General features: G+C 37.9%; 1 protein-coding gene across 2 annotated transcripts; it reads right to left on the bottom strand.

The window, feature by feature from the left end:
- Nucleotides 1-453: 453 nt before the first annotated feature.
- On the bottom strand, nucleotides 454-25,371 carry TRAPPC11 (trafficking protein particle complex subunit 11). Of its 2 annotated transcripts, XM_072336086.1 has the most exons (29): nucleotides 25,076-25,371; nucleotides 24,283-24,452; nucleotides 23,789-23,859; nucleotides 22,497-22,611; nucleotides 20,768-20,867; nucleotides 19,954-20,027; nucleotides 19,632-19,728; nucleotides 18,731-18,864; nucleotides 18,237-18,384; nucleotides 17,702-17,795; nucleotides 16,364-16,443; nucleotides 16,203-16,281; nucleotides 16,052-16,106; nucleotides 14,542-14,687; nucleotides 13,066-13,127; nucleotides 12,832-12,964; nucleotides 12,094-12,224; nucleotides 11,517-11,672; nucleotides 10,462-10,649; nucleotides 9,679-9,827; nucleotides 8,101-8,222; nucleotides 7,347-7,466; nucleotides 6,866-6,931; nucleotides 6,606-6,762; nucleotides 5,212-5,320; nucleotides 4,436-4,527; nucleotides 3,442-3,575; nucleotides 2,897-3,064; nucleotides 454-1,863 (listed from the first exon to the last, which is right to left on the bottom strand). In XM_072336086.1, exons 1-29 carry the CDS (start codon nucleotides 25,277-25,279, stop codon nucleotides 1,819-1,821), a joined length of 3,399 nt encoding a protein of 1,132 aa, XP_072192187.1. In that variant the 5' UTR covers nucleotides 25,280-25,371; the 3' UTR covers nucleotides 454-1,818. The 2 variants fall into 2 exon arrangements, with proteins under 2 accessions (XP_072192187.1, XP_072192188.1); XM_072336087.1 differs by lacking the exons at nucleotides 454-1,863; nucleotides 2,897-3,064; nucleotides 3,442-3,575; nucleotides 4,436-4,527 and having other exon boundaries at nucleotides 5,212-5,309.
- Nucleotides 25,372-25,499: the final 128 nt, after the last annotated feature.

The raw sequence follows: 25,499 nt of genomic DNA, 5'->3' as shown, positions 1-25,499 counted from the left end.
AAAAGGTGTGCCCAGTACTTTACAGACAGCTAAGATGAGAATCTTTGCTTTGTAGTGTTCACGGCTGTAGTAAGATCACACAAGACAAGAAAATACTATCTTTGCAAACGGGCAAAAGAACAGAAACTGCAACTGTGGTAAAACAGTAATCTTTCCTCCAAAGCCTAAGTCTACATCTCTGTAGTATTTCTTTACACAGAGCCAATTTTTATTACTCACAATTTTAAATAACATTTATGTAATTCATTTTAGACTTTAGTATCACTGCAACCACAAGAGCATTTATGTCCTCCCCTTTCTCAAAAGAATGCATATGACTGTTTTGTTGTTAGGCTGTTTCAGAAGGTGGGGGGAGGTGGGGGGGGACAAAAAAAAGGCATCATAGTTCTCCACTGTACTTCATCACTTGCATCAACATGCCTGGTAAGAAGCAGTAGCATAGGTGCCAAAGTTACTGTAATCTGAGTGGTTTATTGAGAGAAGAATGCATTTCTGGAAACAAAATACTTTTTTCCATTCCAGTCTTTTAAATAGTGAGATAAGATACCTACTCCTTGAATGCTATGTCAGCAAAGAATAAAGGTTTCATTTGTTTTTCCAAGCATGGTTAGTCTGTCATCTTTTCCCTCTTTGCACTACTGCTTAACTACCTCATAATACAGCTCCACCTGTACTCTACAGAGAAGCTATATATGCCCATTCATGTCTTAGATAGGGATTGCTAGAGAGTCTACAATCCTTCCCCTGGTAAGGAAAATTTCCACACTTCTCCAATGCCTTTGAGTATTAGAGCTGTTATTCTAGACTTCAACACCATGAATGCATGTGCCAGCCCATAAGACAGGTCACACAGTTATGAAGCAATACCTCTGAAAACAAGGCAGCTAACAACACAGTTTCAGAAGCACTCTGTTACAAGCTATTTATTAGAACTTCACTTTGACAATAAATAAGATATTCTCCAAGCAAAATGTCATTATTTAGAAAGTTAAACAACTGAAGTTTTCACAATGTTTGTTGTTGGTTCTTTTTAAATATGTACAGGATTTACTGTATTTTAAACACCAGTTCATCTGCAGCTGTACAACAGTAGGATGTCTTTCTTTTAATTGACGCAGCAGGGGGCTATCAAGACATCTTCAATCTGGAAGCTGTGTGTGCAAAAGTAATTCAAAAGCACGTCAAGTTGAGGTTGGACAGTCCACCTGTTATGAATGAATCTCTGTTCATCAGACCAGATACTGCTGAATTCAAATCCAGATGTATGGCTTACCCAAAAGAAGCGCCTTGCAGATTTACCCTTTTAAACAACTAGTAAGCCACTCGATCCCAACAGCACAAGTTAATCACTTGTAGCCTCCTATGCTACTGCACAACCTGTTTTGCCCTCTACACAAGTGGCACAGAACATGTTTTTGTAAAGGATGATCATTTTCAGGGTCATAAAGTGCAAACCGAGCACTTCAACTTACTGTCAATTATGAAAACATCTCTTGGTTTTGATAAAACAAATTTGTATTTCTTCACTTAAACACTCGAGACATTTGATATACCTATAAAGTAATACTTTAAAGAGTTTGACATTCAAAGTTACCTTCAGAATAATGTTCCTGTTAAATAAAGCACCAAGTTTTCCCCATGTTTCTTCCTTAAGGACATTTTATGAAAGACTTAAATTTTAAACATTAGTTCTGTTAAGAGGTGTAATTAAAAACAAATAATTCTTATGGTTTGATCAAAGCCATGTTTCCAAAGCAAGCATTATATATTCTGTCCAACTTCCCATCTTCTTTAAGTGCAGAGGTGCAATTCTTGAAGTTATGCAGCTGCAATTGAGTTTTCATCTGCTTGACGACCCTGAGGCTTTAAGAAAATAAGAATAGAGGTTTTAACAGCCTTGACCTTCTGCATAGTTTATGAAACTAACTTCACAATACATCATGTGGTTCTAGTACAAGTGTGGCACTAAGCCTACCCTTATTTCTAAGGATTTCTAGAAGTAGTACAAATATGGAAGACAATCAACTGAAATTTCAGTTTGGCCTAGTGAGTATTTTGTCAAGGCTACAGCTCCTTATGACTGTCCTGTTAAACGCCAAGAGCATCTCCATACACATTCAAACAACTTTACACAAGGCCTGGCTGATTAGAGCTTTGAGAACTACTGCAGTATGAGGAACAAAAATAAAACTGAAAATGTCTTGGAAAAGTTTTAAGCAAAATCAGAGACCGAGAGAAAAAGGTTCTTATAAAAGAAAAAGGAAAAATGCATTGTTAGAGCAAGGTGCTTTGAGGCCCTGACAACTCCAAAGCAAAAAGCATTCTGAACTCTAAAGAGATTCAACAGGAGTGGTGAGAGCACTGAGCAGTTGTAGAAAAAAGCCTTGTGTTGACTTAAGACGACATCTCAGCAGCCAATCTAGAAAAGCCACTGGCTGACAGCATATGTAAAAACTAAGTTCTGCCCATCTCTTTCAGTTGAAATAAAACTGAAATAATGCCAGGCCTGTGTCCTAGAAAAACAGGATTACAGACGCCTGAACAAGTCCAGCTCTACTCATATAAACAAACTCTTCAGGTTCTTCGCTTGCTCAGAGTCTGACTAAGAAGCGAATACAATATTCTGGAGACTGCAGCAGGAAAACAATCAAGTACTATTTTTACTTATTATCTTTTTTTTAAAGCACAAGATCTGTTTGTCTTGTATGACTGAGCTGCCTTCAGATCCACAACACTTAAAGAAAATCTAGACGGGATGATTCACTAAGAAGATATGTTTTCAGAAGTTATTTAGGGAGGTGTGGAATACTGCAGTGTTTCTGAACCTCAAATCACAGAGGTTGCTCAACCTCTATGACTTTAGCCTTTGAACACAAAGCACTTCTCACAGTCTTACCTTTACAAAGATATGTGTGGGTATGAATCGTCTGAGCAACTGATTAGTGAAGTTTGGGAATCGCAGCAAGTTAATATGAAGGGATGGTAACTGTTGATATCCAGCCATCAGAGGATAGAAATTGTATAATACTTCCTGTTGGGTGCCAGGAAGGATTCTTAACCGGATCTTTGAAGGGAGAAGAAAAAAACAAACAGGTAAATTCTGTGGCAAACAACAGTTTACTATTTATGCTTAATTAATATATAAATCCCAACTTCTGAGTTGGAAGAAGTAAACTATGCAACTATTTTCCTCTTTTGGTTAAAACTAACAACTTACACTGAAAGACCACGTTACATAAAAACAATGTGACTTATATAATCAGGCTTCCTTATGACCTTTCTTATAAAGGAATCTTCATGTATGCATCCTTCCAGACAGAATTTACCATAAAAACATTTGCAAATTGAATTTGTCATCACTGAACATCAGTGCAAGTTTAATCAATATATTTTTCACTACTAGATAAACCAAAAGGATTAGGAAATGTAACATGTTTATACCTGCTTAAGGCCAGAGAACATGAATGCGTCGCTGGGATCCATTGACACCTCAACATCTTGGACTAAACTGGTCTTATTTTGCAGGTGGTACCTGACAGGAAGGGATTCTCGAACTCGACCAAATGATGGCAAATCTTTAGGAAAAAAGTAATCTCCAAGTTAAAAAGCACACGTAGAAGTTTCATACACAAAAAAGCCAAGCCCACAGAGCAGTGAAAAGTTTGAAAAGAAATAAAGTAGCTAGGCATTTACAGCATTTCTCAAGAGATTTTCAAGAAAGAAAGGATCAGAACTTTTAATTTATTAGGTTTTCCACTTACTCAATACCTAGTTACAAAGCCTCAGCTGTTCACGCTATTCAGGAATGCTAACTAAAGAGTCACTTTGCTGCTGAGTATCCTTCAGCTTGCCAAAGCTATTAGGTATTGGGATGTTCAAAATACATCAGGAAAGAATGACAGAAGACCAGTACAAATGAAAACAAACTGAAGCCATAGGAATTGCGTGTGTGCAATGAGCTCTGCACTACTGCTCTGTGCTCGTGCAGGTCAAGTGCCAAAAGAGAAACAGTTCACCTGCCCGCAAGCAGCTCCAGTTCTCCAGGCTCTTTCTTTCCTGGGAAGTGGCCAGGGTGTGGGTGGATGGAACAATTATTGCCAAAGGCATCTAGAGAAACCCTACTATGAAGGCTGTGTCAGTAGAGGTAATGTGGCCTCTGTGCTGCCACGCAATACAACTTAGTAGCTTTTGAGAGTGCACATTCACACACCTACCTTCCCAATTCTTTCCTAGAATTGAGGAGTGAGAAGAGGAGCAATGCAGTTGAAATAAGGCTATTTCTTTCACTAGATCCATAAAATCTACCGCTAATTCCCCATCATTTGCTACAGCAAATGCAAGGTACAAAATGTGATGCTGCAAAATTCAGCACTCATTTACCCAGGAAGATTTAAAACATTGAGGCAGAAGGTGTATGTTGCCAAATTAACATTACCTGCTTTAACATGAAGGGGAATGCTCTCTACAATCACATGTGGCAAAGTGATGACTGTACTAACAACGGGAACACTTTCCACAGGTGAACTTCTGCAGAAGAAAAACACGCACGTTGAGAGTTATGCAACATGAAGCATTAAGTGAGTATGCTAAAAGAACACCGCTTATACATGACTAAAACTAAAATTACAGTAATTTCAGTAGTGGGAAAAAAATCTTATGTTGGAAATGAACACAAAAAGTGACACTGCATGGAGATAAAAAAAAGCAATAGGCAAGTAAGAACGCTGAACTGCTCTATATTAAAAAACAACTAGAAGACAGATATGCCTGAGCATTTATCTTTGAAAATGGAGCAAATACAAACCCAGTGTCAAGGGGAGGAAATATTTAGTTTTCCCATTTTAAAAGTTTGTTCATTTTACTGTCTCCAAATTACTACTTCAACTTGGCTTCAGGTGAAATATTTCATGGTTAGTGAAAACACAGTGGAAGGCTTTGTAATTGATCTAAGATCTTACAAAGAATAAAACTTCATGGAATGTTAAAACCATAATCATAACTTTTTTTTTTTTAAAAAAAAAAGAAGTGAAATAAGTATTTACTCCAGAACCTGACCAGGTTATTACTAAGATCCAAAGTCTAGACAGCTCTTGTTACAGGATGACCCAATGAAAAAAAAATAAAATCCAAAACACACCATAATTCCAAAACCAAACCAGCCAACTCCTCCCCCCCCCCTCCCCCTCCCAAGTCCGGGCCAAGAGCTCCTACCTCTTCCAGGAAATGATATAGCATCCAGTTGCCACTCCACCACTATTAGTAACTGGAGGACATCGCAGGCAAAAGCACTCACTGGCACTCTCACCTGTCTGTAAAACAACTATCAGCAAGATTTTGTTTAAAAATCAAGGCACAATCAATACTTCAGACACCATTAAGCCTAAACAGTCAATATTATTGAGACAAAAACATTCAGACAAAGGTCTTGAAGTACTTTGTGAACTACACCTACACCATACACAAATTCAATAGGCTGTGAAGTATCCCAACACATAAAAGGGTGGAATATACAAACATATGACAGCTTACTTTCTGGACTGCATTGTGAAGATTTTCCATGTGTACACAGAACAAGTATTGGCCAATTCAGAGTTTGTTTTACAACTTTTTTTGGCCTGCAACAAATCAAACTCTGTATTTCTCTTCCACAGATGACCCCAAGATATCAGCATGTTTTAAAATGAAAAACTAATATTTCTTTAAAAATCCATTATATTGAAGAAGAATAGTACTAAGCAAATAACAATTAAATAATCTTTATGACTTACAAGGGAAAAAATAGGACAACAAAAAACCTAGGCAGCTGTATAGCTAGTATTTGAAACGGTTTGTACCTCCTGGTGGCTAGCTCTTTAGGGGCAACAACTGGAAGACATGAAGCTCAAGGTCCAGAGCTAAAGGTGAAATATCATACTCAGATGACTAAAAGACCTGGGAAACCATTGATTTCTAGAGCTACAGTTTTGCAAGCTCTTGAATACAGAGGTGGGCAGCTACCCCACAGTTAGGCAGCCATTTTGGTAGCCTTGATTGTATTCAAAGTCCAAATAAAATACATCTTTTCTATGTTTAAACTCAGCAAATTTGAAGACACTTTGTTGAAGGTCTTTGAATCAGCTCTGCTGTAAATATTTATTTGGCTTTAAAAGCCAAAAAAGCTAAAAAAAATACATACTACTAAAAATACATTTACTTCTAATTGTTCTTTTTGGTCTACTGTCTAGCTTAACATTTTTCAGTTTCAACCATATGAAACCATGGGCATGTAAAACTTCAGACTGTTTACCACCAACAAAGCAAACAAAGTTCTCGAACAGTAGAAATATTGCCTATCTTCTCAAACATATCTGCTGGTGCTTTCCTTTTTATCTGTTATATTCACAATTTTGATACTACCTATCAAATTTACTTAGTTGACCAAGTGAAGCAGAACTACATTTTGAATCTTACTAAAGCTGTTTAAATTGCGTTCTAGCAGATGAAGAAAGCATTAAGCAGCCTTCTAGAGTTTGATAAGCAAATTCTGTTTAAAAGTCATCCAAACTTAGTTTCTACTTACATAAATAAAATATCCTCATGACAGAAAATAACCTAAGAAAACTTACCATTTTCCACATAAGATTCCAGCTGATCTACTGAGGTCATGGAAGATGACAGCTGTAGCTGGCTGGTTACAATAGTTAGGGGCCAAGGAGAGGCACTCAAGATGTCTGTCATCAGTAAAAATGGTATATCTGCAAAAACTCTGTCCAAGTGCTCCAGCTGTCAAGACAAACACAAGACCTGGCTACTTCTCACTAAACAGGGCGTGATTATTAAGAAGTGTCACAATTCCATAATACCAACAACTTCTCAAAACACATACCTTTGTGGAGACAAATTTGATGGCAACATCAAAAGGGAATACTGTTTCTATAGTTACAGTTTCATCCTGTATAGGTAACAAAGAGAGCGAGAAGAAGAGAGGGAATAAATTACATTCAGTTTCAGACCAAGCAACTGATGTCTGAGATTACTAATACAATTCTGCAACTGATGTCAAAGGTTACTAATGCAGTTCCACTTTTAATCATCATTTTAAGTTCTTCCAGGGCAGAATACACCCATGGTTTTATTTTAGTGTTTTTAAATTTTTTAGAGCGAATAAACACCAACCAATTTTTATTCTGATTACACTTACAAAGCTGCTCATCCTAAATTAGATTCACATTGACTTTGCCTCCCACCTCCACTTCCCCATCTACTAAGTGCTTTTAAATGTCTTGGAGTTACACTAATAAAAATGGAAGAAATACTTTCAATCTAAAGGCTGAATCTTCAGCAACTGGGGCATCTTTATACCCTACCCGGTGGCATTTGCAGAGGATTTCTTTCCCCTCAACAGTAGTGTTGATTAAGTAAGAGACATAGACAAGAAACATCCTTGCACCAACTGTTCCACAACGAATGTATACCGGTTTTTCCAGCTGCAAAATAAAGGAAAAAATAGGAATCATGCTATACTTAAATTACATTAGTTAGGCCTAAAACAGTCCAAAAATTTAGATCATCTCACCTAAGCCAAGAGAGCAACAGTACAATGGATATTATTCTGACCATTAACAATCTCCTAAACTGCACCATCTTAATCACAGAGCATAAGGTTTTCTTTACAGTAATACAGCTCCTGTTACTTCCTTACTGATCATCTGTTATTTAACAGTGCCAGAAAACAATCATTACCATGTAACACAATATACCAAACTTCTGGGTAACTAGCCACAATCTCAATTTGAATAGAGTCAAATATGCAGATGCTGTACCAAGTTGAATCGCACTTCCTGATTATCATCCATTGCCCAGTAGCTAGTAAATTCAATTAACAGTTGAGATTAGCCTCCTCATTTTATATCCTCTCAGGTGTATCATCAGCAACAGAATACGCCCTATCAGCCGAAAAGGTGATCTAGTTGAAGGAATACCACGCTACAAGTAAACACTGTGCAAACTATGCCATGAGTATCTCATTTATCAGCTCAGAGTGGAAAATACATATGCTAGTCTTGTTCTTTGACCCCATTTTCTTTACTGTGATATAGAAATAAGGCTGTAAGCTTTCACCTTTTCCCCTGGTTGCAGATCTCCTACAGGGATATCAGTGAGCAATGCAGGAAAGGAGTCATCACATGTGTCTGTTCCTTGAAGAGTCACTTGAGTTTTCTGAGTCAAGTTGGCATCTTGCCCTAGGATTAAAGGCAGGCTTACATATCTATACATATCCACACAGGCTTACAATCACTGAAGCTTATAAGCAATAACTAAGACTACAACATTCAGCTCAGAAAGCAATACACTAGGAATTAACATTGCCATTTGGTTGAGAGAAGCTTTCTGAAGTATAGACTGAAGGGATCAGACAGCACCTTAAGTTCATTAAGTGTAGGGTTCACAGCCTGCAGCTTCTTCCCCATCTTATTTAGGCCAGAAAAAAAACCAAGAAATCCTATCCACATATTCCCTACCATTCACAAAACACAACATGACTACGTGATCCAAGCTTTTCTCTGTATTTTACATGAAGCAGAAATTTAAGTTGCACAGTTCTGTGATTCTTACATTTTCAAAAGTACAACTTAATGGTTTAAAATCCTTTTAAAATTATTCTTTCATATCTGCATTGAAAACAGGTGAACAGAGAAAAATGCATAAATCTTAAATGACGCTATTCTTCAGTCAGGGGTTGACTAGAATAATAACATTACTGAAATCACATTGGATACATTTAAAAGCAAATTAAGTCAAATCTCGCAAAAAATACACTATCTTCACTATTAATGAAGTGTCAAATTCCAGTTGTTTTTACTGTGAAATTAGCAAGCTCATAATGATGTTGTGTATCAAGTGATGGGAATCAAGATCAAAGGGGAGAGGGAAAAAAAATAAAATGAAAGACCAACTGTTACCCACTGCTTTAGGACCCGAGACCAAACATCAATAAGTTTAAAGAACACTCCACTGACTTGGAAGGATGCGTGCTACTTCAGAGCACACATCGCATCCTATATGCTAGTAGCTGAAGAAAATATTTTTGCCTTTTAGGATAACAACTACAGACAGGCATACTGATAATTCACATTTAGCCCTCACATCTTGAAAACTGCCAGTAATAGCTGTACCCAGCTAAATGGAACATTAAATATTTGTATAGTTTCCCTCTCACTCAAAGGAATATTGTCTTCTTCATTGTTCTCCAGACTTTGTGGAGGGAGGGTGAAGGGGAGGAGGATGAAAGCGTAGTGGGGGAAGAAGAAAACCCACATAGACCTATTCTTAGAACATGTTCATCCAGATCGGTTTTATGCTTACCTCTCAGAAAGAAAAACAACTGAAAAATCTCATGGTTTTGATACTGAGCAAATTAAACAAGGGATTAGGAAAGAATACCAAAGCTTCCATGCTGTCTTTCACACTTCTAAAACCCTTCTTTTGACAATGCAACACTACTGACAAGCAGAAGTTGGGATAATCATAACCGAATGAGACTGCTAGCTTTTTTCTTAACACTCATCATTCCCAACACTCACCTTGGCTTGGCCCCTAATTACTGCAGGAGAGCCACTTACTATAGTTCTCCTCATTGCATAAAAAACAAGAAATCTATTAGGATACTGCTGAATTAAAGAAAATAACCCAAAATACCTGGCTTTAAACCTGCAGTAAGCTTAACATCTTTGGCCACTGTCTCCTCATGTGACTCGATAGTCACAACCAAACAGTACATTTCATTAGTCAGGGCAGGAGGTTCATGACGAAGCTGAACAGAAATGTTTGGCACTCTAGAAATAATCCTTTAAGAGAAAAGACTCCGTTATTGTATGTTTCTTAAGTAATGAGTTTGAGCAGAGTTTAAAAGAGATTAGAACAGCCTATTGTTCTGATAGTTCTGACAACTACTGGGCTATTCAACTAGGAGACCCAGTACTTCTGAGAAACAGCACGATGGCAACAACTTTAAAAATACTGACTGAAAGCCCACTAGAAAGCATGAATAGTTCAGGTTTTCTGCCAGGAAATAAGCAAGTGCCCCCACCAACAGCAATCTGATTTAATTCTTTTGAATAGATCTAGTTAGTGTTAGTCTACTTACTAATGATTATTTTCCAACAAAGCATACTTTGTGTGTGCATTTTTATGATGGCTCCTGGTCTGCACAAAAATATTAAAAGTCTGCCTAACAGAGTTAGGTGAGGGGAAGAACTAAAGCATACTTGGCACGCTTAGAGATCAGATTAAGGTTTTTCTGTACCTCTAGCTATCTGGAAGCTCAGAAGTCATAAAGAATTAAGACAGTATCTATCTTATTCCAGTTATGCAAAGATATATTAAGAAATTCACACTAAAGAAGTCCCAACAAGTAGATCATCTTCTAGACAGTGATAAGGACTTCACAGAAAACTCAGTAAGTTTTCAAACTTTACTTACATAGTGCTTGCTTGAATAGCCAAACTGTCCCAATGAACTTCATTATCTGGAAGCTTAGGTCTCCGCCTGAAAGAACGGGCTGCCTGCAGTGCTTCTTGAGATGAAGCAGCATCTCCACCACCTCCACGCCAATTCAGAATCACACATCGGCCAGATTCACTACCCAAAATCAAATCCACAGAGGTGATCTGATAGATAAAAATTTGAATGCATACTGTTAACTTTCCAGTCCTGTGACTTGCGATCACTCACTGTGATCCTTCCAGTCCTCAAGGGGAGCATATAAACAGGAAGGGGAACAACTGTTTACATGTGTTGACAGTGATAGGACAAGAGGGAATGGTTTTAAACTAAGACAGGATATATTGGTTGTATATCAGGAAGAAGTTTTTCACCCAGAGGGTGGCTGCCCAGGGAGGTCATGGATGTCCCATCCCTGGAGGCATTCAAGGCTAGCCTGGATGTGGCTCTAGTCAGCCTGGTCTGGTGGTTGGCAACCCTGCGCACAGCAGGGGGATTGACAGGAAATGATCACTGTAGCCCTTTTCAACCCAGGCCATTCTACAATTCTGTGATTGTAAGAACACAGACTTCTAACATTAGCATCTTAAAGGTACCTGTATACCACCAAAAAGCTTCTCGTGGCTTTGCAGACTGAAGCCACAACACCTCACTACCACAAAGTTAATAAAAGTTAATAAAAACTGTAGAGAAAAATGCTCAAGTGTGTGCAGTATAATATTTTCCAGTTTTCTATTCTCTGTAGTTGTGTGTGTATGTGTATATATACACACACACACACAAACACTTTAAAAAAGCAAGAATGATGTATTGCACTTTTTAAGAACTTGAAGTAAAAACTTAAGGGCTTTTTTGTTTGTTTTGGCATTTTCAATAACAATTTTCTGCTTGCTTTTTGACATTTGGTTTCAAGAATGAAGTTTAATCATTTGGAACTTCAGTGTCAGTCATAACCGGTATGAGATTAGAAATACTTTGTAGTTTTGAGTTCTTCACAAACATCAGTAAGAAAGGTGTAATATAAACTGACAAACCTCAATCTTCTTCCCTACATCTTCAGTTTTTGCAACAAATTTGAACGTGAACTTTCTTGTTTTACCAGGGACTAAGCACATTGTTCCTTGTGACGACTGCTCAAGAATATCGCTTTTTTGATAGGCTTCTTCTACCACACAGTATTGGTTGTAATCCTACAGTGGAAGCATAGGGAATAAATTGGTAACTACAGACTTGAGACATCTGTAAAGAATAATAACAGCACAGCAGATATTAATGCTCCATGTTACTGGATAAAGCTATAATAGTTCTTAATGTCTTTCACACTGCTGAAGCTAGGCTTAGCGGGTACATTATAATACAATTTCTAGTGAAAAAACATCCATTACATTCGCTAATGTAATTTTACACAAAAACATCACAAGAAATAAGACATTAAAGTTTCAGAAGGATAATTTTGAACAGTTTCATAGAAGAAACTTTCCAACTGAACTTCTAACACAGGTTTGGAAAGGCACTTTCAAGTCATTATTTTTTTGTCTGAAAAGGCTAACAAGAATATTCTGCTCTTATTGCAAGCTTCTGTCACTAGAGTCAGAAATAAAACAGGATTACCTGATTATTGAAACTGATGCAGAGCTTGGAAAATCTGATAGGATGAGGACAATCAGCTCTTAAGTAAATATCAAACTGCACAGGGACATCAACATGAAAACTTGGAGCAAGGAATTTTGCTTTGCATTGCACTAGAATACAAGAAAAAGGTTGTTAAACTATACCACTAAATTCCAGAAGAACTTTTTCCCCCCAGCTATTATAGGAAAGAATTGTTCTGTGTTTATGAAGATGTAAAGCAGATTTGGCTACTGGTTCATAGAAAGCTACATTTCAGCACTTGGTTGAAACATCTGCAGAGGGGAAGTAGATATTGAGCAGAAAAACAAAACCTGGACACTTATGCAGGAAATTCTCTCTCATGTCCTCTTCCCATGCAAGGCAGTGCTTTGAACACATTCTGCTCTTTCCTCAGAGTTCTATTTCAAAGCACACAAGAGCAGAAGTCTGTCAAAAACTAAAAGTTTACTACTTCCAATATGTATAAAGGCACAGAGGGCCACAGTTGGAAACCAAGAGGATTTCTTCCCCCAATCATGCATGAAGCTCAAAACAATTGTTTTCCAGTAGTCTACAACGAGAGTATCACTGGTCCTCCCACTGTTTCTTAGTGCTGACAAGGGTTATATTTCTGCTGATTTCAATACACAGTGTATATTTTCTCCTAATGAGTTATTTCAAAGACCACTACGTTGACATTTAACATCCCGTAAATTTAATGGAAGACTCATTACTTACCAAAGGGTATGAAATCTTGGACTTCTATTGTAAAAACATTACTGCCTGCCAAAGAAACACGATCAGACCACAACTTCTGGGATGCTTTCACTGCAGCAGCATCACAATCAGGTTCGGGATCAGGGCTTTCATTCTGCATCCAGACAAGGTTATAAACAACAAAAAAATAGGTTACCAAGCACTGACCCTCTTCTTAAGAACACGAGGAAGGGTAATAGGAGCTTTGCCTCTTACCATTAGAACTTTTATCAGATTCTTTTCTATTCGAGATTTCTGATCATCTTTAAGAGTAGATGCTAGCAAACAACACAAAACCAAGGATTACAACACAGGAACTTTTAAACTTAAAATAGTAAAGTAATAAGTAAATAATAATATAATAATAATAATAAAATAATAAACACTTTCACTTAATTTTAGAAAAAAATATATTCTGAAAAATAAATCCTGCTCCCCCCACTTTAATGCACAGCTATGAAATACTTTGGTTTTCATAAGTTCCCCCCTTTGAAGTGTTTCTAATTATTTTCATTAGAACAAAGTAAAATATTGTTTGGTTAGACCAGCATTTCATAACATTTCTTGGGATTTTCCCCAATAAGAATATCTACAGCTTCTTGTTATTGTCATTTAAAAACAGATGAAGTAGAGAACAAATAAGTCTGAAAAGAGCAAAGAAACCTGGATAAGATTAGAAACAGCAGTTCAAAGCCAAATAAAAATAAGCGGTCTTCTCTTGAAAAAAGAATAAAGGTAGTTTTGTTTTAATGATTATTTCTTAATAATGAAGTAGGATAGCATGCCTAGCTAACAGAAGATAAGAAGCCAATTCTACTACACCTAACCTAAAACTGCTATTAGTTAGCAAACCAAGGCATGCAAGGGTTATTTCTGTAATGTCAACTAACAGCTACTATGTATCTATTTTATCAGCAATCTTCCCATAGAAGCTTTGATGAGCATATTCATGATTTTGAAGCCCAGGAAAAAAAAAGCTGTGACTTTGTTACTCAGTGAAAAGACATTTTTCTTTTTAACTGTATTAAAATTCCATACCCACATCCCCAAAACTCAGGGATTTTCTATTATTAATGATATAAGCAACACAACTTCCAGTCTGATGCAAAGCTCTGCCTCAGATATCCTGATGGGGTCTATTTGAATTCACCAAATTGTTTGGAAGGGACCTTAAAGACAAGATGGAATATCTAGTTCTAACACCGTACTGTGAAAAGGATTGTCACCTACTAGACCAGGCTGCCCAGGGCCCCATCCAAGCTTGCCTTGAACACCTCCAGGGATGGGGCATCCACAGCTACTCTGGATGGCCTGTTCCAGTGCCTCATCACCCCCTCTGAGTAAAGAATCTCTTCCAGGTATCTCATTTCAGTCTAGCCTCTCTAAGTTTAAAATCTTTACATCTTCTCATATCACTATACTCCCTGAAAATGAGAGCTTCCAGCATGTAAAAGGGGATCCCTACAGGAAAGATGGGAAGGCCATTACAATAGAAGAGCATGAAAACTCAGTTTCCTGCATACAAGAAAATGAAAAATCAGCACAGGCAAGTATCTATACACACACACACTTTTGCAGTCTAATATGAAGTAATGTAAGCACTGTGTCTGACAATGTTTTGTCAAATTTCCACATGCATATGTACTTTAATTTTTCTACACAGGCAAACTAAGTATGTTTTGAAGACAGTACCTCTACCCAATAATTCTAAAGAGTACGTTATATAATCCTTTATCTGGGCCATCAGATAGGAACACTTGAGAGCTGTGGTCAGTATGGAAGTGAGAAGAGTCCACCATCCTTCACTGCGATATTCACACATAACGTAGTCTAACAGCCTGCAAAGTATTAAAATTGAGAGGACAAACAAGTTATACACTCCAGTACTTTATGACACTCATTTGTTATCACTAATACAAAAAATTACCTTTACTAAAACAAACACTAGATTAAATCCAAGACAACTACTTGTTTATAGAAGTATATATTCCAGTAAGCGTGAAATTACTGTAAAGAAATATACAGCATGGATGTTCTACTTCAGGCTAGAATAACTTTCCCAAGAAAACGGGAAGACTCATCTGTCACTACACAAAGAACAAATAAAATAACTGAACAGACAAGTCATAGTCCAGCATTGTATTAGAAACACACTTCAGTGCTGGATATACTGCAAGTTCCAGGAAAACAAACCAAAGACATACAAAAGCTCCCTTCCAAACCAAGGAATCTTAACATTCCTCATGCTGAGATGTTTATTCGTACTTCTATATCCTTCTCCCTTCAAGGGTTTCAAGAATCTCCAGCCAACATACACAAGACTTTATCAGGCAAACCTGTACATCTTACTACAGCTTCAACAATGAGCAATTCTCACTTAGTACTCATACTGCAGAGAAGGGATTTTATTTAAAAACAGCTTCTGCAGACCTAACCACAAAGGAGTGCTTGTTTAAAATTCATCCTTGTTCACACAAAAATCTGGCTTGAGACAAAATGATCTCTTATCGTACCCTGTTTTCTCCTTTTTGTAGCTTCCAATTAGCTAACAAGAACACTAAGCATTTCTTCGAGCTCAAACATACTCTTTAGAATATGTGATCTTTGAAACGTAATTAAAGAAACATTGAGGAGCTCCAACTTCATATGATCTTGGCTCTGTTTCCCCTTAAAAACACGAAGTTAAGGAACTAAGCAAGACACCTTCAGAAAAGAAGCTAAGCTTTCCCAGTTCTGTAGCCATTAACAGGAAAAAATGACATCAAAAGGAAATCCTTCTGCTAATTATCTTGTTATATAAAACAAATATATACATATGTATATATATATATATTTCTTAAATTTTGTAACTTCAGAGTCTTTACTCCACATTAAATCAATTCAGAATCCATTCCTGGGGGAGTGAGACAGTACTCCATCAGTGAGCCAGAAGTAAAGCAATAATAAAGACCTGGCCAAAAATGTAATTTCCAGCCACAATGTACACTGGAAGCTGTCCTATTCTATCAACTGAATTATCACATTGCTTTGCTTACTTCGGTAGAAATTGCATTGACTGATACACTTCAAAACTCACACTTTGATTAAACCCAGGCACTAGAGGCATCTCAGATAAGCTTCCAACATTACACCACATCAGTAAGACATGACATTTCAGCGAGAAAAGCAACGTGTAAAAGAAGCAGTCAGGGAAGGTACTCACTTCAAAGCTTTGGCGTAATCTTTAGCAAAGTAATATTCTTCACCCATTTGAACCACTGTTTAAAAATCAAATGAACAAGAAAGGTGTGTCAGACTAATGCTGAAATCCTTTGAAGAGAGAATTTAAGATGTTTCTGATTACTTCTACTCACTCAAATGACTTTTCATTCTTGGACATTTGTATTTCTTGAACTGTGCAACAGCATTACTCAACAGGGTAATTATCAGCTCCTGACAGATAAAATTAATATTGTTATATATGTAATGTTAAGAGTTATGTCAGAAAAGACTTTCTTAATAGAGTAAGACTTACTGAGTGAAGAACATTTTTCTCTTTCAGCTGGAGGGATAAAATTCCCATCTTCTCCTTTTCAGGATCAGAAAGATCAAAGCCTGCATAAGACAGTGAAAAATCCATGACACTTGAGGTTTTTTTTCAGGCTCAAAGGGAACTATATTTGCGGTGACACATTTAATACAAGGTCCAGCGCAAACACACTCAAATCCTTAAACATTCTGTTTCCTAGGAGATGGATATAACTCTAAGGACTTAAGAACTCATTTCCCTTGTTCTAGAAGGCAAGACCTGGAAGAAATATCTTGCATTTTGGTCAAAATAAGTGGCCTGAAGTTACCATGCTTTACTGTTTTTGAGTAAGGCAACCAAGTCTTTAGACTGTGTTTATTAATATTTAGCACATGTTAAACAAAAAAAAATTGTATCTCCTTTCCTATATTATCTCAAGTAAGAATTCAGGCTCACATTTCAAGAGACTGCACATCCTTGCCTGAATCCAGAATTATAAACTGCTTAGCAGGTAACGTTTTTCTTCATCTTAAACCATTTAACCTTGGCAGTAGACTTCATTTTTAAACAGTAACACTTGAAGGTAGAACAGGTCAGACTCAAGTACTTACAGAACAGGAAAGAAAATCTTTAGAGGACAGTGAAAAAGTTGTAGTGCCCAAAATAGGGGGATAAAGAAATAGGAGACAACACCGACTAAAATAAATTAGTCAATCATAACTACATATATATATATATAATGTATATTCATATTTGTTCATGGTCATACATGTGTGCATGAATAAAGTTTGAACTTCTTTAGCAGGAAAAAAAAAAATTCCTTCTTAGAAGAAAATCTAGTCACAATATTCTTGCAATCCAATAAAAAAGAAAGTCACATAAAATATCTCCAGCTGATAAGAACAGATTAATTTACAGCAATTCAGAAACACTGTTACTTTTGCTGTACCCAGTTCTCTAGTGTCTCTTTCCCCAGAATGTGTTCATTGCAGCACACTGACTGCAGGTAGCTGAGTCAGCAATAGAAACAGCAGCAGCAACGCTTCAGTATGGCCTGAGCAGTTTTGCTGAATACCTGATTCTGCACAAGCCTGACAACTTTTTTAATATATATATATATATATTTATTTATTAGAGGGATTAAACATTTCCTGAACTTCCAATTGACATCTGGCAGTATGACACTGAATGTCACATCACCAGCTAACATGACAGTGAATTCTCAGCCCTACATCTTGCTCTGTAGAGAAGGGATTATATGCTTATGTCTATTAAGTTAGCTGGTAGGGTCAGTGAATCAAAAGGTTTGCCAGAACTCAACAGATACAAGACACCAAAACATACTTAATGTTCCCTGCCGCCATGGTCTCTGCCCGTAGAAGTCAAGCACTCCAGTCTGTGTTTCCAAGGGATCCGGGTTGGGATATACCACAGAGGACTGTAAATTAAGCAAACATGGTCATAAAAACAGGTTTATACTTTATTTTAAAGCATTAGAAGTGATCTGATGCTTCAGTACGCAGGCACACAAGAGGAACTTGCTTTAAAACTTAACCTGGTAGTCCACTTGTATAAAAATATTACAGTGTAAGTATAGGGAAGTACACTAGAGAAATAGAACATTACTGTTTTGTATACCCAAAGGTATTGCAACTATTTTAGGCATGTAGCAAAATAATTTGTAATTTATTTGTTCACAACTAATCTTTCCAATATAAAACATTACAAATAATTGCTAGTAAGCATCTGAAAGCAAATCTTTCCTTTTTCTTATTTTCCTTAATATGTATTACAGAATATTCTGCTACCATTTGAGAACATAACACAAGTAATTCACTAATTGGTTACCTGCAAAGCAATTTTTCCCCTCCCAACTTACATCATGGTTACAAAGCATACTTGCTAGTTGCTTCCGTTCCTGAGCGTAGTAGGCAGCTTGTTGGTAGTAGAAACCTGGATTCTGAGTTTGAATTGCTGTCAAGCCCAGCTTAATCGCTTCATCAAACAAGTCACCAAAAGCCTGAAACCTATAAAAAGATTTTTTTGTTAATAATTAAATTTAGGTACAGAACAACAATATAAACCAAAAGGGCCATTTCAGCTAAAAGTTCTGGTTAGTCTTAAGATAGACAGTGCTTCTCTGAACTTTTGCATTTAAGTTCCATAGCTGCACTACTGTTGTACTCCAATCCTTTCCCCATGAAAAGGTAACAATAATCAATCCAAAATAAAAATCATAGCACACAGCTTTTATGAACAAGTGCACCTCTTCCTTACATAAAGAGTTCAGAGTTTATCTTACCCAGACAAAACAGTGAGCTTCAGAAAGTTATATGTAGGAGGTAAAACAAACATTACTAAGCAAAAACATACTGTTTAGACATCCAGGCAGCATGCTCAAAAGCCAGTTCAGCACTTCCTATTTTTTTCTTGCATAAGTCTATGTGTTTCCTAAACTGAGCAATTGCATCCAGTGGAGTATTGTGTTGAAAACACAGACGACAGATCTAGAAGAAACCAAAAAAAACAAACTATACTAATTTAATGTATTTCTGAAGAGTACAAATAGGACAGGAAACAGAGGAAGAAAAACAGATGTAAAATGAAACCTGAAACCATGTGGTTCTCCATTACATCTAACGTTATTTTTATTTCCTCCTCCCTCACATAATCAATGAAAGAAAATTCAGCCAATTCAGGGTGGAGCTGTGGAGCCACTAGAAAGAACATTAACTCTGAAGCCTGTAGCCATTTCAAGAAGGATGATGAAACTTGATGGAATCCAACCTCAGGATTATTTTAAATGGTATGACAGTACCGCCTCACCTAAAACCCCCCAGAATGTCAACAAAGTATGATCTGATTCTTGATGGATTGCTTTAAAGGGCTATCTTTCTCCTCCAAACAAGGAGTAACTAAACTACCACGGTTTAAGTTTATAACAAAACTACTCAAGAAACAAGTAACTCTTATTTTCATTCCCCCTCCACAGAGAGGGCCAAAGGAGTTTAGTCTTCGTGATGACTGCACTTAAAATTAACTGCAAATCTTCAAGATACTCCTTATCTTCTGCTAAGGATCTTTTTGTGTGGAATTCAGTCTTCACAAGTCTGAGTGTAACCAGTATCACATTGATGGTTGTTTCTAAACTATCTCCTTAGCAAAACAAACAAAAAACTAAAACAGAACACTAAAAGAATTACACATTAAAGACGCATTAACTAATTACTTATTTGAAGAACAAGCTGTCGAAGATAAGAAGAATGCTTGTTACCTTGTAGTTTATAAATCCTGCCATGGTCTTGATTTCCAGCATGTTTGTTTCATGAGCCCTTAATTCATGTACAAGATTATATGCAGTCCTGTAATTTCTAAGTACAAATACTTAAATTAGAGTTAATTCATACAAGATAATACAATTCAAGAACATGATTACTTACAGCAGTAAACAGTCTAATTGGAGTGTCCTTCCCAATTAAGAAGGTATCCCTTACTTATACATTTAACTAATTTTGCATTTGAGAAAATATCTAATGCTAAGCTATCGACTAATAATTGGGGGTTGAGAGGATGGGGGAAGATAATACAAGTCTTACTTGAGAGCATTTTGCGTATCCTGCTTCAGTTCACTGAAGAATGCTATTTTAAACTGGTGTCTAACAAATAGAAGCTGCAAAACACAACCAGCACATACAATTCACAATCATCTAAACATGTCTTTTAACTATGAAGCAGATACAGTTAATAGTTTCAGAGGTTTACAGAATAGAGCCAGTGACTTCAAAGACTGACTGTGCAACTATTTCCTAGTTCTCTGTGCCTCCATGACACAGTAGTAATCAGTCTTCCAACAGACTGAATCTCCACTACGCTTCTGACCCTGGAAAAGAGGAGAAGCTCTGTAACACACAAGAGTTTCTACATGTTGCTTCAGAGAATGACTGTTGCACCCCGGTTTCCAAAAGTGAAAGAGGGAGACTGGCAACCCTAATGGCAGTCCTGCACCTAAGGAAATATTTGACAAATTAAAAAGCAAAAGCTAAACATCAGATCAAGCATGAAGCCGGTAATGACAGAATTTCCCACAGCTTGACAAAATACTACATTCAAATAGGTTAAATCATACAGATAATTGTTTGTTCTTTTGAAATAGGAGAGCTTCATTTTTGGGCTATGGTTTCTCCTTTAAAATGTGAGGAAGATAAAAACTGCAGCAGAACCAATCAAAATCAAAGTTTAGCTTGCAGAAAACAAAAGCAAATCAACTCTCTACACCAAGACAGAAGGACTCTTAAGTTGGATGGCAGCAAGGAGTGGAATAAAAATGTTTAAGCAACAAACAGCCCTTATTTTCCTGTTTCAACATGCAATTCAACTTGCATGATATTGCAAAAGTAGAGTAAACATTACCTGGTGAGTGGTTTTGTTCAAGAATTCCTTATGAGATTTGACTCTTCGTATTTCTGTATAATAGTAAGTCTGTGCATGCTCATAGAATGCATTTTCCAACCTGCAACAAAGTTGCCCATATGTTTCACTAAGTTTCTCTCACATAGAAGGAATTTGAATAACTTCTAAGTAAGTTACTTTAAATCATGCTTATGTTAAGGATGGCAAAAGTGCTTGAAATACTATTACAATCTTCTGAAAATTACCACACACTGTAAGTGCAGAGATGAAAACTCTTCACACAAAACCTCACAGAGATGCAGCACAAAACAAAGTAGCTTTGAGATCCTCATGTATTGATTACAACAGTCTAATATTTAAGGTGAGAAATTCCATTGGAAAGCTGCCAGGATTTTACAAGGCAGTAGAAAATGGAGAACCTCAGTCAAAGCAAGCAAACCTTGCAGAGGATCCTGAGGTAAGTCTTAATAGGTCTAAACTTTTCTTGTCTGGACTAGATGGGGGAAAGAGGAGAGGAAAGCAAAAGGCTCTAAAGTGTAAGAAGATTATGAAAGAACAGTCTAGGTTTCCTCATTATATGCAATCAACAACAGCTACCTGGATTATAAAAGTGATAGTCAAACTTGTGTCTGCAAGATGAGAGACTAATGACAAGTCACAAGGGAAGAAGAGAGACAAAAAGGCCCAGAGCACTGAACACAGTACAAAGCGAAAGAGGACCTAAGTGGTATACGCTGCACAACCAGGACAAGGAGTAAAATCAACCAGAGCAAGAGAAGACCAGAGAACAGGAGATAAATACATTCAGTAGCAGGGCCACACACAGAGAATAAGGGATGAAATACCAGACCTGTGATTTAGCTAAGAAGGGATGACTACAGGCTAAAGGAGATCACAACTCAAGTTCTATTCGCCACACAACAGAGAGGATGGGGATGGAAACAAAGGAAGGGAGCACTGAACAACAACTATGAATTCAGACAAAATCAATTTAAAATGTCAATACAACTAGAATCAGAAACTCTGTACATGAATACATAGTCCATTGTTTGTTTCTTTAATGTTTATAAGAACTGTTAATCCTTAACAATATAGTCCTGCCTTCAAAAAGCTGGAGACAGTTACGAATTGCCTTAGTTTGAGCTTGTGTTTTTAGACTCTTCCCTGTTCTGTTATTTGAAAAGTCTTGATAATTTATCTGAATACAATAAAATAAAAAGCATGATGAATGTAAAAAAAAATGACAGACAGAATTTGCATCCAAAGAAATACTACTTAGTACAAATAGAAATAGATAGCTTTACTGCCAGGAAATGGAGGTGGCGAGGAGAAAAAAAAAGAAGTGCAAATGTTTGCTAATAGAGTTACACCTAACAAAACATTTGTGGGGAAAAAATGCTTAGAATCAGCACTAACAAAACCATGAAAGAAGCAGAGAAGCCTGCTTTGCCTTTATCTGACATGAAAAGGGGAACATCTTGGGATACTTAACAATATTTCTTTGGAAGCCCACAGAGCAACATGTGACATCATAACTCAGCCTTATTTAGAAAGGGAAGAATCTGGGGGATTCATCAGGTCACACAATAATGGAAAGAATTCCAGTGAACAGATGAAACATCCACTGCTGCTCCACAGCAAGCGTGCCAGACAGCCATCATCCCAACCTATCAACTCTCATCATCTCCATTGCCACCATAGAGCAAAAGAGTGATTTACAGTCACTTACCTTATAATATAGCCAACAAGATGATCAGTGTGTGGAAGCACAAAGAGGGATTTTCCAGAAAGGTCACAAGCATTACATAAGGCTGCTGCCCTCTCTGATGCAATAACGTCTTCCCCTAGTGAAGGTAAGAAAACCATAGGTAAACACTATGTGGTGCTGCAATGTCAAGTGACCTCTAAAACCTTGATCAGTGCAAGGTACAAGAAAACCTAACACAAACAAAACAAAGGCCAAATTCCTTCTTAGTTCTTTCTGAATATTACATGCTTCATCCAGTGGGCCACATTACACAAACCTTCTAGGAGTGGTTTATCTAGCAACAAGGTATAAGGATGATTATTCCTTTCCTTAAATTTCTGAACTGCCTCATAAAATTGAATATCATCTACCTTATGTAAAATAATGGCTTGCCTGACACTGTAAAGTATGCTCCTAGAGCTGAAACAGTAGCTCTAGAAAAACCTAAGGTTAAACCACACCAAATTTCACAGCCCCACTTTGACTTGTATTTTTCCTCTACATTCCCCACTTTGGATCTTGATATTAAAAGGCTTCTTCATTCCTACGTAAAGAAAATGGATTTTCTTCAAATCCACAGAAGAGTAGCAGCCATCTGAGAAACACAGTGACTTCCCCACTATATCTAGTGGGTTGATGGAGGAAAGGATCATTCAAGACATGACTTCTGCAGCACTTCCCTCTTTCAAAAAAAGTTCTTACTCAGAGAGGGAAAACATAGCAAGCATTACAGATTATTGAAAAGAAGACTCAAGAATTTCTTTACTAATATGTATATGTATTTGGCTTAACTTCACTCAGAAACTGCACTCCAAGAATACTCAACAACATACCAAGCACAAAAGCACCTCCCAATGCTAGCTGAGAATGCATGCATGAAAATCACAAGCTGTTTTCTTTTATGCTTCAAAGTTTAATACAGAGTTCAACCAAAGGCTTCTTCAATCACCCTCAGTTCTCAGTGCTTTTATTTTTTCTTCATCTCAAGTAAGCTTTAAAATATAACTTACTATGAAAACACACTGTTATGAGCATTATACTAACAAACCATTTTTGATACATAGTATCAAGAAATGAACCAGATCTGAGAGCAAGTGATTAAACGTGAAACTTTCATCCTTAACCAACTGCACTTAGCACCACCTCCCTGCAGCCTCAATGTATTTTCTGTATGCAGATGATGTTACATTATGAACTGCACTTAATGCAACAAACTAAAGTCAGCCTTTCTGAAAAAGGAGATAATCACAACTACATACAAAACTTTCCAGTACCTGGAGGTAATGGAGTTTTTTTCTGAATCAGGACCACAGCAACTTTTGTATTTCTTCCTTGCAAACTTTGCCTAGAATAAAAATAACACAATTCATTAAGGCTTCACTTCATATTAGTGAATGATCAGATGAAAGTTCCATTTCAGTCTACATGGAAGCAATGAAAGCACACTACATAAGAAATCAAACTGAACACAATGTGACACATCATCTACAGAACGTGGTGTTCATCTCTTCATTAAGATGGGAAAAAATAATGTATTGAGTTTAACAAACAACACTTTAGAAGCTGTTATTACTTAAGTGACTTTTCCAAATAAGCCATACAAAAAAGTGCCTTTACTTTCAGCTGTACTTTAAAAAGAAAACTCCAGATCCCCTTAATTTGCAGATAAGCAGATTACATCTTTAAGCATTTTACAACACAGAGAAGACTCCACAATTTACATTTCATCAATAGCTTCTAGCACCTTACAAAGGAGGTAGAGCACTACCTGACAATTTCAACCCGAGTGGCACATTCTGACTGCTTTTCTTTCCACTGTGGCTCATCCCAGTCCAGTTCATAGAACACCACCACAAGTGCAGGAACTAAATTCAGGTGTTTGTTCATCCAACCCGTCTTCAGGATCCCTTTTGGAATATACCACTCATAGGAGGTCCTCTGAAAACATTGAGGTTATTAGAACAGGCTACTAAATCCATTCACAATCCCTTTTGTTATAGGAAAAGAGGAACTAGCAGCACATTTTTTGGCATTTGAGGCTATGTTTATTAAATTCCCTTTGAGATCCTTCCCTTCAAGCAAGGCACACCTCACCCCCCAGCAACAGGGCCCAGCTCTGAGATAGCATCAAACAAACAACAACAGGTACCAGGTAGACTTGGCTTAAGTTTGGCACAGGATCGTGGAAGTGTACAATAGTTTGGGTTGTAAACCTTAAAGCCCCTCCAGCTGTAAACCCTGCCGTGGGCTGGGTGCTCCCCACCAGCTCAGGCTGCCCAGGGTCCATCCAACCTCGCGTACCTCCAGGGATGGAGCACCCACAGCTCTTCACAGCAGCACCAGTGAAGTACGTCCTCTTTACATCCAACCTAAGCCTCCCCCCTTCTGTAGCTCGAAACCCCCGGTGCTGTCGCTGCGCTCCCCGATGAAGAATCCCCCCCATGTTTCTGTATGCTCTCTTTAGGTACCGGAAGGCCCGGAGCCCCCTCTTCTCCGCGCCCAACAAGCCCGGCTCCCTCAAGCAGCGCTCAGCCCTTCGAGTAGCCCCGGCCGCTCGCTACCTTCGTCCGGCACTTGGGGTACTCGTGGTCGCCGGGCAGCACTTTGAAGGAGATGGGGACGCGGTCGGCCCTCCGGTTGGCGCAGAAGGCATCCCACACGGCCCGGTGCACGGCGTTGTAAACCACGTCCAGGCCGGTGAGGGTGACGAAGGCCATAGGCCGGCAGCACAGCTCCACCGGCAGGTCCCACTGGCTCGGAGTCATCCTGCTCCCCGCGGCCCCCGGCCGAAGCTGCTAAGCGCCCGGCAGCGCCGGCAGCTGCGACGATCACGGGAGGCGGGGCGGGCCGCCGCCTCAGGAAGCAGGTGCCGGCCGGGAGACGGACGGCAAAGGCCACCAATCGGCGCTCCCGCGGTTCCTGCCGGCCAATCAGAGAGAGCCCGCCCCCGTGCCGGAGCCAGTCAGAGAAAGGAGGAAGAGATGA

The sequence above is a fragment of the Excalfactoria chinensis genome, chromosome 4 (assembly GCF_039878825.1).
Source record: "Excalfactoria chinensis isolate bCotChi1 chromosome 4, bCotChi1.hap2, whole genome shotgun sequence".
Classification (NCBI taxonomy): domain Eukaryota; kingdom Metazoa; phylum Chordata; class Aves; order Galliformes; family Phasianidae; genus Excalfactoria; species Excalfactoria chinensis.
This window is presented reverse-complemented; position numbering and strand designations above follow the sequence as displayed.

Bases quoted from the DNA above. Each gene is read 5' to 3' on its own strand.
- TRAPPC11 (XM_072336086.1), bottom strand. From the start codon at position 25,279: ATGACTCCGAGCCAGTGGGACCTGCCGGTGGAGCTGTGCTGCCGGCCT. The intron at 12,225-12,831 runs GTAAGTAATGAG...CTTGTATTCTAG, and splicing joins CCAAGATTTCATACCCTTTG to TGCAATGCAAAGCAAAATTC. The intron at 8,223-9,678 runs GTATTTTGGGTT...CTTTAATCCTAG, and splicing joins TACTGCAGGTTTAAAGCCAG to GGCAAGATGCCAACTTGACT.